Genomic DNA, 16,171 nt, shown 5'->3' with positions numbered 1-16,171 from the left:
TTAGACTTATTGTTTTAAAATTTTTCCATTTTTCAGCCTAATTAACTTAGAATGTCTCTAACGTGATTTGCAAAGAATTTTATATTTATATTTTGCAATCAGCATTTGACTGGCGCTCAGGTTTGAGACATGCACTACAATGTGTAAACATTTTGTACGATAATAAAGAGTTCCTAAATGTTTTATGATTGCCTGTTCCCTGCTAATTGGTCATGGATTGAAAATCCCTATTGTTTAATTTTTTTTAATTTGTGGGAAATTTTTATAAATGAGTATGTGGGGCTTCATATCACAGCTGTTGTCATTTAAAGTTTGGACAGCATCATTACAAATGAAGCCCTGCTGTGAAATCAAAGTCAAAAGGCATCTTGGCATCCCAACCATTTCCTTAGGAGAAGATTACAGCTCAAGTCTGTTGAATTTTATTGCTTTGGGCCCCATGACAGTCTTCAGAAACATGCAAGGCATTTCTGTTAAAGAAACTCAGATGTGCTAGGACACAGGAGATGACATTCTTGTGCATAGCAGTGTCTTAAGCAAGGGGGTAAGGAATAAGGAAGAAAAAGATGATTCACACTTTTTGTTTGTTGTGTTCTGGGTTTATTTTATAAAGTCCATGGAAGTGATAGAGAACATAGTGTGAGTGATACCATATAGGAAAAAGGTGTGATATTTTCCTACATGGCCTGACTGTATATTTTTTTTCAGCTTTATTGAGGTATAGTTGACAAAATTGTAATATATTTAAAACATACAACACAACAGTTTATATGGTACATGTTGTGAAAGGATTGCCACAATTGAGTTAATTAACATATCTATCACTTCACATATTCATATATTTACCTTTTTGGGGGGCAAGAATACTTAAGTTGTGTTTTCTCAGCAAATTTCATTTATACAACTATACTCACTATCAACTATACTCACCATGTTTTACATTAGATTCTCAGACCTTATCATCTTACAGTTTAAAGTTTCTACCCTTTTAGTAACCTTTGTCCATTTCCCCCACATTCCAGCCCCCAACAAACAACCCATTCTACTCTGTTACTGAGTTCAACTTTTTTTTTAAGTTCCATCTATAGGTAGTGTCATGCAGTATTTGTCTTTCTTTGTCCGGCTTATTTCACTTACCATAACACCCTCTACATTCATCCACATTGTTGCAAATGGCAGGATTTCCTTCTTTTTTAAGGCTTAGTGATATTCCATTGTATATGTATACCCCATTTTCTTTATCTAGTCATTCATTGATGGACACTTAAGTTGTTTGCATACCATGGTTATTGTGAGTAATGCTGCAGTGAACATGGGAATACAGATAATCTTTTCAAGATAAGGATTTCATTTCTTCAAATATATACCCAGAAGTGGGATTGCTGAATCATATGGTACTTATATTTTTAATTTCTTGAGGAACCTCCTTACTGTTTTCCATAGTAGCTGTCCCAATTTATATTCCCACCAATATATTCCACATACTCACCAGCACCCATAATTACTTGTCTTTTTTTTAGCATTATTTTTTAAATATTTGTTTATTTAGAGAAAGAGTGTGTGAGTGGGGAAGGGGCAGAAAGAGAGGGAAAGAGAGATTCCCAAGCAGACTCCATGCTCACTGCAGAGCCCAACGTGGGCCCCCATCCCACAGCCATGAGGTCATGACTTGAGCCTAAATCAAGAGTTGGACATTTTAACTGACTGAGCCATCTAGGCGTCCAACTTGTCTTTTTGATAATAGCCATTCTAACAGGGATAAAGTGATATTTCATTGTGGTTTTGATATGCATTTCCCTGATGATTAACCATGTTGAATACCTTTTTATGTATCCATTGGCCATTTGGATGTCTTCTTTAGAAAAATGTCTATTCTGTTCCTTTGCAAATTTTTAATTGGGTTGCAGGGCTTTTTTAGCGTTTTGGGGGGTTTTTTGTTTGTTTGTTTTGCTATTGAGTTGTATGAGTTCCTTGTTTTCTCCCTAGCACTTTTATAGTTTCAGGGCTTATGTTCAAGCCTTTAATCCATTTTGAGTTGATTTTTGTGTATAATATAAGGTAGGGTCCGGTTTTATTCTTCTGCCTGTAGATATTTAGTTTTCCCAACCTGACTATATCTTAAAATAAAAACCTAAATGTGCCTCCAAGGTAATGACTGCCTTCAAAATCATCTCTCAGTTGATTATATGATATTTTTGAAATGAGTTCTGATTGATTGGTATTCCTCATTCTTCCCCTCTTCCCTCCTTCCCTTACTCCTTCCTTATCTCTCCCTCTCCTCCTTACTCCTCTCTTCACTTCCTTTTCTTCCTCTCTCCTTTCTAGCACATACTCTTTTCTACTAGTATACCTGAGAGATGTTACTTAAATAACTCTATTAGTCACTCTTTTTATATCTAAACTTCATGTTCCAGAATTTAAAACCAAAGATCACTTGATCTAAGTTAAGATCTATCCAACCAGTAACCTAACTCCAGCAATCATTTCCAAAGACACATCATGTGTGAATATGGTTGTCCCTCATATTTTAAGGATGTGTTCCATTCAACCATGGATTCATCTCATCCCTATAAAATGTGTTATTTATCATCTGTTTTCCCTTTTGGAGTAGTTTCCTGAGTTCATTGACTATGAAGTACCTTCCATATAGTAGATAATATTTGTTGAATGAATGCAAATTGTTACCCCAAGGAATATCCTGCTAACGACTCTAAACACTCATTCTGGAAATCTAAGACTTAGCAAGATAATTTGTTTCTACTGATCTTTCTGCTTTGTGAGTATCTGAAAAAGATATAAATCATTCATCAGCTTTCCATAGACATTGATACTGCTTCTTATTCACTGCTATAACAATACTGCTATAGAGCTAATAGTTTAGTAAGGAGACAGAAAAGTAAATAGATAATTACAGTATAGTATGCTATGCTAAGTATATCCTAACCTCAGTGATAATAAAAAATATGTGTGTGTGTGTGTGTGTGTGTGTAATATTTGCTATGTGCCAGGTACAATGTTAAGTATTTTACTTATATTACTGGTTTTTAACTTAAATACATTGTGGTCTGACAACCATATCTATATGTTATTAATCTTTTGAAATTTACCGAGAGTTCTTTTATGGCCAAGTATAAAGTCAAGTTTTCTAAACCCATCTGAACAGGGTTAGAGTATAAACAGATCAAGTAGTGTTCTATAGTGTTCTATCCATTAGCTCTAACTTTTTAAAAATCTTCCATATTGATTTTTCTACCTGCTTGAGGTATTAAATACTGAAGTGGTATATTAAAGTCTTTCAATGCAATTTTGAATTTATCTGTATTTTTTATATGTCTGTCAGTTTTTGCTTTAATGTTTTCAGTTGAAGGCTAAGTTAATTAAGTTTAAACACATTTAAAATTGTTATATATTTGTGATAAATTGAGCTATTTTATATAATGCTTCTTTTTATTTCTTGTAATGCCTTTTTCCTTAAGATTATTTTATATGATTGTTAATATAGGTATTTCACCTTCTGTTGGTATTTGCTTGGTAAATCCTTTCCCATTCTTTTAACCTTTGTGTATCCTTGAGTTACAGATATATCCTTTTTAAACAAAAAATATATGGAATCTAATTTTTTATTCAGTGATAATCTTTGCCTTTTAGCCAGAATATTTGGTTCATTTCTGCTATTATAATTTTATTTATTTATACCATCGTATTATTTTCTGATTGTTTCTCCTTGGGGGGGTTCTTTTCCTCTTTCTTGCTTTCCTTTGAGTTATAAATTTTTGTTTGTTTTCCTCTCCATTTTTTTCTCCATTAGATTGGAAGTGGTAACCCATTCTATATTCTTTGGCAATAATATTTTTTCTTTTCAAATTTTTATTTAAATCCCAGTTAGTTCACATATATTAATTCCTCACTTATATATAACACCCAGTATCCATCATAACAAGAGCCCTCCTAATACCCATCACCCATCTAACCCATCCCCCACCCACCTCCCTATATCAACCTTCAGTTTTTTCTCTGTCTGTAAGAGTCTCTTATGGTTTGTTTCCCTCTCTCTTTTTTTCTTTTCTTCCCTTTCCTGTATATTCATCTGTTTTGTTTCTTAAATTCCACAAATGAGTGCAAACATATGGCATTATGGTAACATATCGTTTGTGAGTTCGAGCCCCACATCAGGCTTGCTACTGTCAGCACAGAGCCTACTTCTGATCCTCTGTCCTTCTCTCTCTGCCCCTCCCCAGCTTGTTCTCTCTCTGTCTCTCAAAATAAATAAACTTATAAAAAAGAAAAAAGAAGAGTTAATACTTACTCTTCTCAAACTATTCCAAAAAATAGAAGAGGAAGGAAAACTTCTACATTCATTCTATGAGACCAGCATTACTAAAACCAGACAAAGACTTCACTAAAAAAGAGAACTACAGGCCAATATCCCTGATGAACATGGATGCAGAAATTCTCAATAAAATACTAGCAAACCGAATCTAACAATACATTAAAAAAATCATTCACCACAATCAAGTGGGATTTATTCCTGGGCTGCAAGGGTGAGTCAATATTTGCATATAAATGTGATATTAATATTAATCATAGAAAGGATAAGAACCATTTGATCATTTCAATAGATGAAAAAAACATTTGACAAATTACAACATCCATTCATGATAAAAACTCAAAAAAGTAGGTTTAGAGGGAACATACCTCAACATAATGAAGGGCATATATGAAAAATCCACAGTTAATGTCATCCTCAATGGGGAAAAACTGGGAGCTTTTCCGGTATGGTCAGGAACAAGACAGGGATGTCCACTCTCATCACTTTTATTTAACATAGTACTAGAAGTCCAAGCCATAGCAGTCAGACAACAAAAAGAAATAAAAGGCATCCAAACTGGCAAGGAAGAAGTAAAAAACTTTCACTATTTGCAGGCAACATGAGACTCTATATAAAATACCTGAAAATTTCCACCAAAAATCTGCTAGAACTGATACACAAATTCAAAAAAGTCCCAGGATGCAAAATCAACATAGAAATCTGTTGCATTTCTATACACCAGTAATGAAGCAGCAGAAAAAGAAACCAAGGAATCAATCCCATTTGCAATTGTACCAAAAACAATAAGATACCTCAGAAGAAATCTAACCAAAGAGGTAAGACCTGTACTCTGAAAAGTATTAAACACTGATGAAATAAGTTGAACATGACACGAAGAAATGGAAAAACATTGCATGTTCATGGATTGGAAGAACAAAGATTGTTAAAATGTCTATACCACTTGGGGTGCCTGGGTGGCTCAGTCAGTTGGGCACCTGACCTGGGCTCAGGTCATGGTCTCACGGTCCGTGAGTTCAAGCCCCGCTTCGGACTCTGTGCTGACAGCTCAGAGCCTGGAGCCTGTTTTGGATTCTGTGTCTCCCTCTCTCTCTGACCCTGCCCCGTTCATGCTCTGTCTCAAAAATAAATAAACGTTAAAAAAAAAAAGTCTATACTACTTAAAGCAATCTACACATTTAATGCAACCCCTATCAAAATACCAACAGCATTTTTCACAGAACTAGAACAAATAATCCTAAAATTTGTATGGAACCACAAAGCAACCTTAAAGAAGAAGAGCAAAGCTGGAGGCATCAGAATTCTGGACTTCAAGCTATAGTACAAAGTTGTAGTGATTAAAACAATATGGTACTGGAACAAAAATAGACACATAGATGAATAGAACAGAAAACCCGGAAGTTGACCCACAACTATACAGTCAATTAACATTTGACAAAACGTGAAAGAATATCCAGTGGAAAAAAAAGTCTCTTCAACAAATAGTGTTGGGAAAACTGTTCAGTTGGGAAAACGAAAAGAACGAAATTAGACCACTTTCTCACATCATACACAAAAATATATTCAAAACAGATTAAAAACCTAAACGTCAGATTTGAAACCAAAAACTCCTAGAGAAGAAGAGAGGCAGTAACCTCTGACATCAACTGTAGCAACTTCTCACTAGATATGTCTCGAGGCAAGGGAAACAAAAAGCAAAAATAAACTATTGGGACTTCATCAAAATAAAATGCTTCTGCACAGCAAAGGAAACAGTCAACAAAACTAAAAGGCAGCTACAGAATGAGAAAAGATATTTGCAAATGACGTATCGGATCAAGGGTTAGTATCCAAAATATACCAAAGTCTTATAAAAATCAACACCCAGAAAATGAACAACCCAGCTAAAAAATGGTCAGAAGACATGAACGGACATTTCTCCAAAAGACATACAGATGACCAACAAACATGTGAAAAGATGCTCAATATCACTCATCATCAGGGAAATGTAAATCAAAACTACAATGAGATATCACCTCACATCTATCACAATAGCTAAAATCAAAACCACAAGAAACAACAGGTGCTGGCAAGAATGTGGAGAAAGGGGAACCCCCTTGCACTGTTGGTGTGAATGCAAACTGGTGCCTCCACTCTGGAAAACAGTATGGAGTTTCCTCAAAAAGTTAAAATATGACTTACACTAGGATCCAGCAATTGCACTAATAGGTATTTACCCCCAAAATACAAAAATACTAATTCAAAGAGATACCCTGATGTTTATACCATTATCTACAATAGCCAAACTATGGAAAGATCCCAGAGGTCTAATCTACTGATGAATGGATAAAGAGAAAGTGATGTGTATATATGTACATATATACATTGGAATATTAGCCATCAGAAAGAATGAAATCTTGCCATTTGCAAGGATATGAATGGAACTAAAGAGTATTCTGCTAAGTGAAATAAGTCAGAGAAAGATACCATATCATATCACTTATATGTGGAATTTAAGAAACAAAACAAAGAGAAAAAAAAGAGAGAGAGGAAGGCAAACCAAGAAACAGACTCTTAGAAAAGCAGAAACTACAGAGAACAAACTAATGGTCACCAGAGGGGAGGTGGGTGGGTGGGTGGGGGGGGAATGGGTGAAATAGGTGATGGGGATTAAGGACTGCACTTGTGATGAGCACTGGGTGTTGTATATAAGTGATGAATCACTAAATTCTACACCTGAAACTAATATTATGCTGTGTATTAACTAAATGGAATTTAAATAAAAACTTAAAAATTTTTTCCCAAATTTTTTTTGTCTTGTTTCTAAAATAATGTGCTTCGGATACAGGAGTACTGATGCATATGGGCACTTGTACCCCAATGTTTATAGCAGCACTCTCAACAATAGACAAATTGTGGAAAAAGCCTAAATGTCCATCAACTGATGAATGGATAAAGAAATTGTGGTTTATATACACAATGGAGTACTACGTGCCAATGAGAAAGAATGAAATATAGCCCTTTGTAGCAACGTGGATGGAACTGGAGAGTGTGATGCTAAGTGAAATAATCCATACAGAGAAAGACAGATACCGTATGTTTTCACTCTTATGTGGATCCTGAGAAACTTAACAGAAACCCATGGGGGAGGAGAAGGAAAAATAAAAAGAGGTTAGAGTGGGAGAGAGCCAAAGCATAAGAGACTCTTAAAAACTGAGAACAAACTGAGGGTTGATGGGGGGGGGGGGGGGTGGGAGGGAGGGAAGGGTAGGTGATGGGCATTGAAGAAGGCATCTTTTGGGATGAGCACTGGGTGTTGTATGGAAACCAATTTGACAATAAATTTCATATATTAAAAATAAAATAAAATAAGATAAAAAATAAAATAAAATAAAATAAAATAAAATAAAATAAAATAAAATAAAATAAAATAAAATAAAATAAAATAAAATAATGTGCTTCAAGGACGGTTTGTTTTGTTTTGTTTTGTTTTTTCAAATTTACCTAAGACTTAGTGACAATTTGGAACAAAAGTAAAAACCCCTTAAGACAGCAAACAATGTGTCCTAGATTTTTGTTTCCATATATTTGTGATTTCTGGTAAATGTCCTAATAATGCTCATTTCTCTTTGTTTTGTTTAAGGATTGTTCAAGTTTAGAAGAATATAACATTGCTGCAGCATTACTCCCTTTGACCAGTGCTTTCTACAGGGTAAGTTTCATTGGTCTATACATAAGCTCATTATGATTCATATAAATGTATGTAGTTTGATTTATCATAAAACTACATGAATCTTGTCCCCCGGTATGTCTAACATATATCTGTAGCAATATTTATTATAATATTTATTGCATACAGTTGACCCTTGAACAACACAGATTTGAACTACACGGGTCCACTTATTTGTGGATTCTTTCCAGTACAGTACTGCAAATGTATTTTCTCATCCTTATGATTTTCTAAATAGTATTTTCTCTAGTTTACTGTAAGCATACAGTATATAATACATATAACATACAAAATATGTGTTAATCAACTTTGTGTTGTAATGCTTCCAGTCAACACTAGGCTATTAGTAGCTAAGTTTTGGGGGAGTAACAGTTATGTGTGGATTTTTGACTGCAAAGGGGTCAATGCCCCAACCCCCACATTGCTCAAGGACCAACTGTACTATGTGTAGAAAATTTAATATATAATAATAAATCATCTCCTAAGATAGAATCCCGCCATTCCAGCCCTGCTTTATTTTTCTTTATAGCTGAATTTGTACCTGAAATACCTGAAATTATATTATGCATTCGTTTGTTTACATATGAGTATTTTCCCCTACTGCAGAAAGTAAATTCCATGAGGCTAGGATATTGTCTTATAAATATTTATTGATAAGGCCAGGTGTTTTTTTTTTTTAACTTCAGTCTGTCCACCGTCTCTGAGTTAAAGGTTAACCTTTAAAGGTTCTCCATAATCAGGAACTCTTTCTCTGCTGCTTTGTCACTGCATATCCCTCTTTCTTCCGACTTATTGTCCCTTCTTCTTTTAAAACAAAAAGTGGAATTTATGATGTTCACACTTCTGAGAACTGGCAGGTCATACTGAACATGCTCAAGAAACAAAGACAAATCTCAAAAATACCAAACAAATGAATTTTAGGTTTAGAAACTAATGGCTGGAGCTTGAGCATCATCTTTTGGTCTTCCCTCCCCAGCTTAACCCTACCTCCAGGCCCATTCCAGTTTTTCTTCAATGAATACCTACCAGCCTTCTCTGAACTCCCTCACCCTTCATCTCATTCCGCTGCTAACATGGAGAACACTGTTACAAAAATAGGCCAGGCTGTCCTGGATCCTAAGCTACCTAGGAAATGTGTGTCTATATCTCAGAGCAGCCAGAAAACTCAGTCCTCTGTCTAACTAGCCTTCATATAGGGCCTCACATGGCATTTGTTAAAGAAAATGGCATTTTTAGGGGCACCTGGCTGGTTCAGTTGGTTGAGCTTCTGACTTCAGCTCAGGTCATGATCTTGCACTTTGTGAGTTCAAGCCCTGCATCAGGTTCTGTGCTGACAGCTCAGAGCCTGGAGCCTCCTTTGGATTCTGTGTCTCCTTCTCTCTCTGCGTCCCACCCCGCCCCCCACTCCCACATTTGATCACTCTCTCTCTCAGAAAAACAAACATTAAAAAAATTTTTTTAAAGAAAATGGCACTTTAAATCTTTCCTACCTTCAACATTTAAGATATTTTTAAACTTAAATATTAGAGAAAATAAGAATTGACAAATGAAACTTAATTCCTCAAATGACCCATTGCTTATGATTTTTTAAGCAGAATTATTTAACCATTTTGCAGTATTAGGGTTTGATCATGATAGCAGAAGCACCAAGAATGATATAATTAAGGAATTTATAAGGGACCAACCCTTATATTGTTATAGAAACAAAGGGAAAGTTTGTGGAAGACTTTGAATTAGGCTTTGCCCATAGGCCTGAAGTTTCTGTAGGTCACAACACAGGGAAGAACAAGGACAAATTGGAATCTGTGTATACCTCTCACTTCTTCAAACCTCAGCGATACAGATGACCTGCAAAAGAAACAGCACTGTTGGCCATAGAGCTGCACATGCACCTGGCCCCAGGCTAGGAGAAGCTGAAGGAGATGTGGCAGGAAACGGAGGAACTGTGAGCTCAGTCCCTTCCCCATATCAACATGAGTCAGCAGATCAGGGACAAAGTATATGAGCTGTAGCAGGATATAGCATCCTATATTGCCTTCAGAGTATAATGACTGCTGCTTCATTTTTGTCTAAATGTTAGAAAAATTTCTCTTGTGGCCAATCCTAACCCTGGAACAGAAAGACATTTCTGAGAAATGTCTTAGCTTAGTTTATTTTACACAGTGCAAAACCATCACACTGGTTTTAGTTTTGTGAGAGTTTTTAATTAGCTAATAAGTTGGGCTAAATGTCATACTATTTATCAAGTTTGTGTTATCAAACTTAGTAATTCAAATTTATGTTTTAGGGGTGGGTTTATGGGTTTAATTCTTTGTTGTTGGCTTGGTTTGATTTGCTTTAGTTTGGGCATGGATTAGGAGCCAGTGACCACACCAATAATATGAGCAGGAAAAGTTTAACAAGTTATTAAGTAGTAACAGGGGATTAACTGCCAAGAAGTAAAGAGAATTTTAAACAACACAGGAATATCAGATATAGGGAGCAGCTACTATCTCTTGGGCTCAGGCAGAGTACCCAAGAAAAGAGAAAACTTGGAAGAGGGCTCCTCCCCAACAAGAGTTGTGATTCAGACCTTGTTGGAGAGGTATTGATTTGGCCACTGGATAGCATAGAAATTCACTGAGGTGCCACAGACCAGAGCTGGTAAGCAGGAAACTACCTGCTGGGGTTCTGGCAAGACTTTCTGGGAATCCCTCTCACTAGAGTGCCAGTGAAACTTGACAGGAAGTGAAGCCACCATCTGGAGTACCACTGAAACATCACACATGGTAAGCGCTTCAGGGTGTCCCACACACCATAGCAGGTACATGCCATAGGAACTAAAGCACAAAGCACACCAGAACCAGGAAAAGAAACTACTTTCTACTGCAGTATCCCTTCAGCACCCTGTGCTGACAAAACTTAATTTTGTGCCAGATGGTAAAGGAGAAATGTTTACAAGTCCAGCGCCAATGCCACACAACAGGGCAAAGAAAGGTAGATTTGGAGGAAAGAGATATTGCATTGATAACTGACACAGAGGGTGGATCATACCAGTTCTTAGATACTTTATAAATTTTTGACTTATGGGAAATTATTTCTGGTGCATAATTCAGGAAAATTCTATAGATATAAATTGCATTATTCTGGCCACAGATTGCAAATGAGCCACGCTCAAACTGTTCAACCAATATAAACTCCTGAGCCTTGTTCATCATGCTTCAGAGAATGGGCTCAGCTGTTTGTCTTACTTAAACTTACTTTGAAAATATTTTTAATGATATTTATTAGTCTTTTTTTTTTCAATGCAACAGAAGTTTATTGAACATCTCAATATACAAAGTTACTATGGCAGGCAACAACATGGGCAGCCACATGAGTGAACCATTGACATGCCACTAGGAGTTTATATATTAGTCTTTCTAATACAATAAATAATAAGCAAGAAATCAAACTGGTCCACAGTTCCATCAACTGGATGGCCATTTCCTTAAATAAAATATATAGCTGTGGTTAGAAAATTCAGATACTATAGAAACATATAAAATGCAAAACAAAAGCTGCCTTTCCCACCTCTACCCCATATCCTCTAACAGTTGACTTCTTGGTTAAAAAAAGTCATGCATTATTGCCAGCAGACAGAATACAGATAAAATTACCTCTTTGAAACTAATCAAACTATTCAGTGTTTTCTCACCTTGCCTTTTTCACTTAGTAACATATCTTGGAGATCTTTCCATATACCTAATTATAATTAGGTATATAACACTACTACCTAATTATTTTGGGATGACTACATATATTTTTCTTCTTAATGAAAAGATTGTGTGTATGTGTATTTACCTTAAGCATAAGAGCAAAATATTTCATTGACTCAGATGAAATGTGATGTTTATCTTTTAGAGCTTTACTTTGTGTAAAAATATCCCATGATGTTTTACTTGTAACATTATCTTAGATCCTTGGGAATTTTTTATGCTACAATCACCACAAATTTAGGGGTTTTTTTCCCCCTTACAGTTCTCTCACTTTTCTCTACCTTTAATGAGTTGTATGTAACTCATGCTTCTTTAACTTATGAAGCCTTTCTTCAAGGTGGTACTTTAACAGCCAGGTTTAAGTTGTTAAGGATCACTTTAATGGTGAAAAATAATGTAATCATTTACATTTGTACTATGTTTAGCATTTATGTGATGCTTTCATTCTCAGTTCAGCAGACAGTTAGTAGGTGTGGCAAGCCCTGTGCTTGCATTTATTGCAGAATTGCAGGTGAATAGCACATGGTCCTCACCCTGAAGAAACATATTGTCTAAAGGCTGTTCATATTCATTAATCAGCTATGAACACAGGAACATTTCACAGTTACTGAATAACATTGGGCTATACTTGGTTTACTTATTTGGTCCTTTTTATTAAAAAAAATCATGATTGTTAAAGTAAAAACCAGAAGCAGGGGTTCCTGTCTAAATGTCTTTTTTTTTTTTTTTTTGGAATAAAAAGAATTAAAGAGTAAGCTAAAATGCAACAGAGCAGAAGTAGAACTAAAGTAGGATACCCTTGTATCACTCTTTCCCAATTGATAGTGAGCAATAGTGAAAGCCCTTTATCATGAGCCACTGTGTAATGCCCTCTCCTCCGTGATCCATGTATCTTAGAGTTACCCTATTGTAGTTCTTAATCACCCAGGTAAACTAGAGACTGCCCTAGAATCTATTAAACCATGACAGATCCCTTCTTTTTACTTCTTTGAGGTGTATCGGTTGGTTACTGATGCTCAAAATGACTCCCAGAAGAACTGACGCTTTCTTCCCTGGTACTCATTGTAGTTTGTGTTTACCCTGGGGAGGAATAGAAATACCCTGTTTATCTTAAATTCAAGCCTTCTGAAGTGATGCCTTATCAAATTCCAGAGATCTCTCATATACAGATGGCACTTTGAGTATGACTTATTGATCAAGATAGGTCTTACTTTATAAGAGCATTATTCGGTCTCTCATTCCCAATAGAAGTAGATTTATGCCCTCTTTAAAATTCTTATTTCATTCAACATGTAAAGAATATCTTCCCTAGCATCCAGCCACATGGAAGGTTCATATTTACTAACAGGTTTGTTGAGGTATAATTTATATACCATAAAATTCACTCATTTTAAGTGTATATTTTAACAATTTTTAGTATATTTACAGATTTGTACAACTATCACACCATATAATTTTAGAATATTTCCATCATTTCAAAAGAAACCTCTTGGGGCGCCTGGGTGGCGCAGTTGGTTAAGCGTCCGACTTCAGCCAGGTCACCATCTCGCGGTCCGTGAGTTCGAGCCCCGCATCAGGCTCTGGGCTGATGGCTCAGAGCCTGGAGCCTGTTTCCGATTCTGTGTCTCCCTCTCTCTCTCTGCCCCTCCCCCGTTCATGCTCTGTCTCTCTCTGTCCCAAAAAAAATAAATAAACGTTGAAAAAAAAAATTATAATAACAAAAGAAACCTCTTGTCCATTTGCAGCCACTTCTCATTCCCAGGCAGCCACTAACATACCTTCTGTTCTATAAATTTGTCTTTTTTGTACATTTCATATAAACGTAATCATATATGTTCCTTTATGTCTGGCTTCTCTTACTGAGTATAACATATTTGAAGTTTGCCCATGTTGTTAGAAGATTTCTTTAGGACTGTTAATTATTAATTAAGAATTCTCCATACCCAGAGTACTTAGGTCACCTTCTGTATCGTTTCAAATTGTATGTAATTCAAGATGTAAGGTATGATTAAATTAATTCTCTTTTAATAAATACATCAGAAAAAATGTGAGATGTAAGACGTAATTTTATAGCTGTTTAGGTTTTTTGTTGCTAGATTGTAACTTTTCCTTATATATTCTAAATGAACATCCACTTAACTTATCTGATTATATATAAATTTGAGATCTAGGTATTATTTCTACTTCAAAATATAAAAGCTGAAGGCAGGAAGGTAAATTCAGAGTGATGTGATAGGAAAATCTGTTGAGCACTACCTAAAAAAAGTTACTTGTGTAAACCTAGCTTACCTAATCAGTCAGAGAAACTGTGAACGTTGAAGCACAGAGAAGCACAGAATGGCCGGAGCCATCTCCTGAGTGATGACGTTTCTGCCACCAAACTAGAAGTATTTCTTCTCCCAACCCCTGCCCCCCAAAATGAGTTAACTAAAATCTGAGTCAGTCGTGTCAAAACCTGATATTTCTTTTTTTTAAGTTTCTTTACTCTGAGAGAGAGCAAGAGAAAGAGAGAGAGCACTCATGATGGGAGGGGAGAGGCAGAGAGAGAGAGGGAGAGAGAATCCCAAGCAGGCTCTGCAATGGTCAGCATAGAGCCTGACATGGGGCTCTATCTCAGGAACCATGACCTGAGTCAAAATCAAGAGTTAGGATGCACTGAGCCACCCAGGCATCCAAAACCTAATATTTCTTCTTTTTCTTTTTTAAAATATAATTTATTGTCAAGTTAGCTAACATACAGTGTATATAGTGAGCTCTTGGCTTCGGGAGTAGATTCCTGTGATTCATCGCTTACATACAATGCCCAGTGCTCATCCCAGCAAGTGCCCTCAATGCCCATGACCCATTTCCCCCTTTCCCCTCCCCCAATAAACCCTCAGTTTGTTCTTTGTGTAAGAGTTTCTTATGGTTTTCTCCCTCTCTGTTTGAAACTATTTTTTCCTCTTCCCTTTCCCCATGGTCTTCTGTTAAGTTTCTCGAATTCTACATATTAATGAAAACATAGGACATCTGTCTTTCTCTGACTGGTTTATTTCACTTAGCATAATACCTGATATTTCTTGTGTAAGCCTATGCATTGAATAGAACATGGCAAAGAACATAAATCCAGAGGAAGGTGACAGCAATAATAATAACAGCTAATTCTGACTACCTAGTATAAGATGCTACATTTGACATGCAGTACCTAATCCAGATCAATGAATACTATTCCCATTTCAAGATGAAGGAATCTATACCACTTAGCTTGTAAGTAGAGGAGCCAGGACTCAAACTCAGTTCATTCTGACTCCAGAGTTCATATCCCTTAACTACAATAAGATTCCCCAAGTGAGTTCCAATTTATAAAGCATAATTCTAGGAACTTCTCATCTTTTTTGCTTAGAGGTACTGAATTGACATCACTCCTGTCCCCTCATTTCTCCAATCAGGGTCATCCATATATCTGGCAAGGATACTTCATTAAGCTTGGGCTTAGAGGGGGCAAAGTCAGGAAATGTTGATTAATTGTATGTTATGGTTAATAAAGAACTGTCATGTGTCATTATATGTAAATCTCTAATTTCCACATATTTCTAATAGAAAACATACTAAGTACTCAAAATCATATCAGAATCACTTTTGTACTTCTCTGATGATTTAGAAGTTACTTGAATAACTAATCATTAATAGGGACCCTACTTATCCCACTATAGATATGACAGCTTATAGATCATTCTAACTGATGGAATCCAGATGAACCCACATTCATGGTATTAAGATTATTGCTAGAAAAAATCTTATAATAATATAAAAAATAGATATTTCATCAATCCTTTTTTTCCCCTCTGTTGGTAAATACTTGACAAGAGAGGTTCTTAAAAATCTACAAAATAGGAAAAGAATTTTTTTTTCTTAAACTTCATGGTCTGGATACATTGAATTTCCTACAACAGGTCTCAAAGGATTACATTTTTGGCAAAAAAATGGGAGAGGAGGTGACAAAGGGTCTTTTTTCATCTTTTTTTTTTTTTTGCTGTAAAATAAAATACTTAGCTTAAAAATAAATTAGCAGAGAGAGTGAAGACAGGCATCAACAGTGGGCTGAATCCAGATTTGGCCTGGAAAAGATATGAATGTGCTTATTACAGCAGATGCCTCCAGCACAGCAGAATTTTAGAATGGCCAGAGCGATACTGTCTTGCTTTTATTTCCTCCCTTCATATTCTTATTCTTTCAGACAATTTAGCATTCCTTCCTCCCCCCCTCTTAGCACATCCTCTTCTTGCTTCTCCCACTGTTTCTTTCCAGTTTTAGATGGTTGCTCCTTTTTTCCTAGTCCTGGAAAACCCCTACTTCTGAGAAACTGAATTATTATAATACTTTGGAATTACTATTCTTTATTAATATTAGTTTGTCTTC

At 35.8% G+C, this 16,171-nt stretch overlaps 1 protein-coding gene across 4 annotated transcripts in view; it reads left to right on the top strand.

The window, feature by feature from the left end:
• The window catches only part of SBF2 (SET binding factor 2), a 505,713-nt gene that overhangs the window by 369,635 nt on the left and 119,907 nt on the right, over positions 1 to 16,171 (top strand). For all 4 annotated transcript variants that reach the window (XM_043580629.1, XM_043580627.1, XM_043580628.1 and 1 more), the window contains one exon: positions 7,950 to 8,018. In XM_043580629.1, the coding sequence (XP_043436564.1) occupies positions 7,950 to 8,018 (69 nt within the window). The remainder of the gene's footprint in view (positions 1 to 7,949; positions 8,019 to 16,171) is intronic.

This window comes from Prionailurus bengalensis, chromosome D1 (assembly GCF_016509475.1).
Source record: "Prionailurus bengalensis isolate Pbe53 chromosome D1, Fcat_Pben_1.1_paternal_pri, whole genome shotgun sequence".
Taxonomy (NCBI): Eukaryota; Metazoa; Chordata; class Mammalia; order Carnivora; family Felidae; genus Prionailurus; species Prionailurus bengalensis.
Note: the sequence above shows the minus strand (reverse complement) of the source record. Positions and strands in the feature narration are given on the sequence as shown.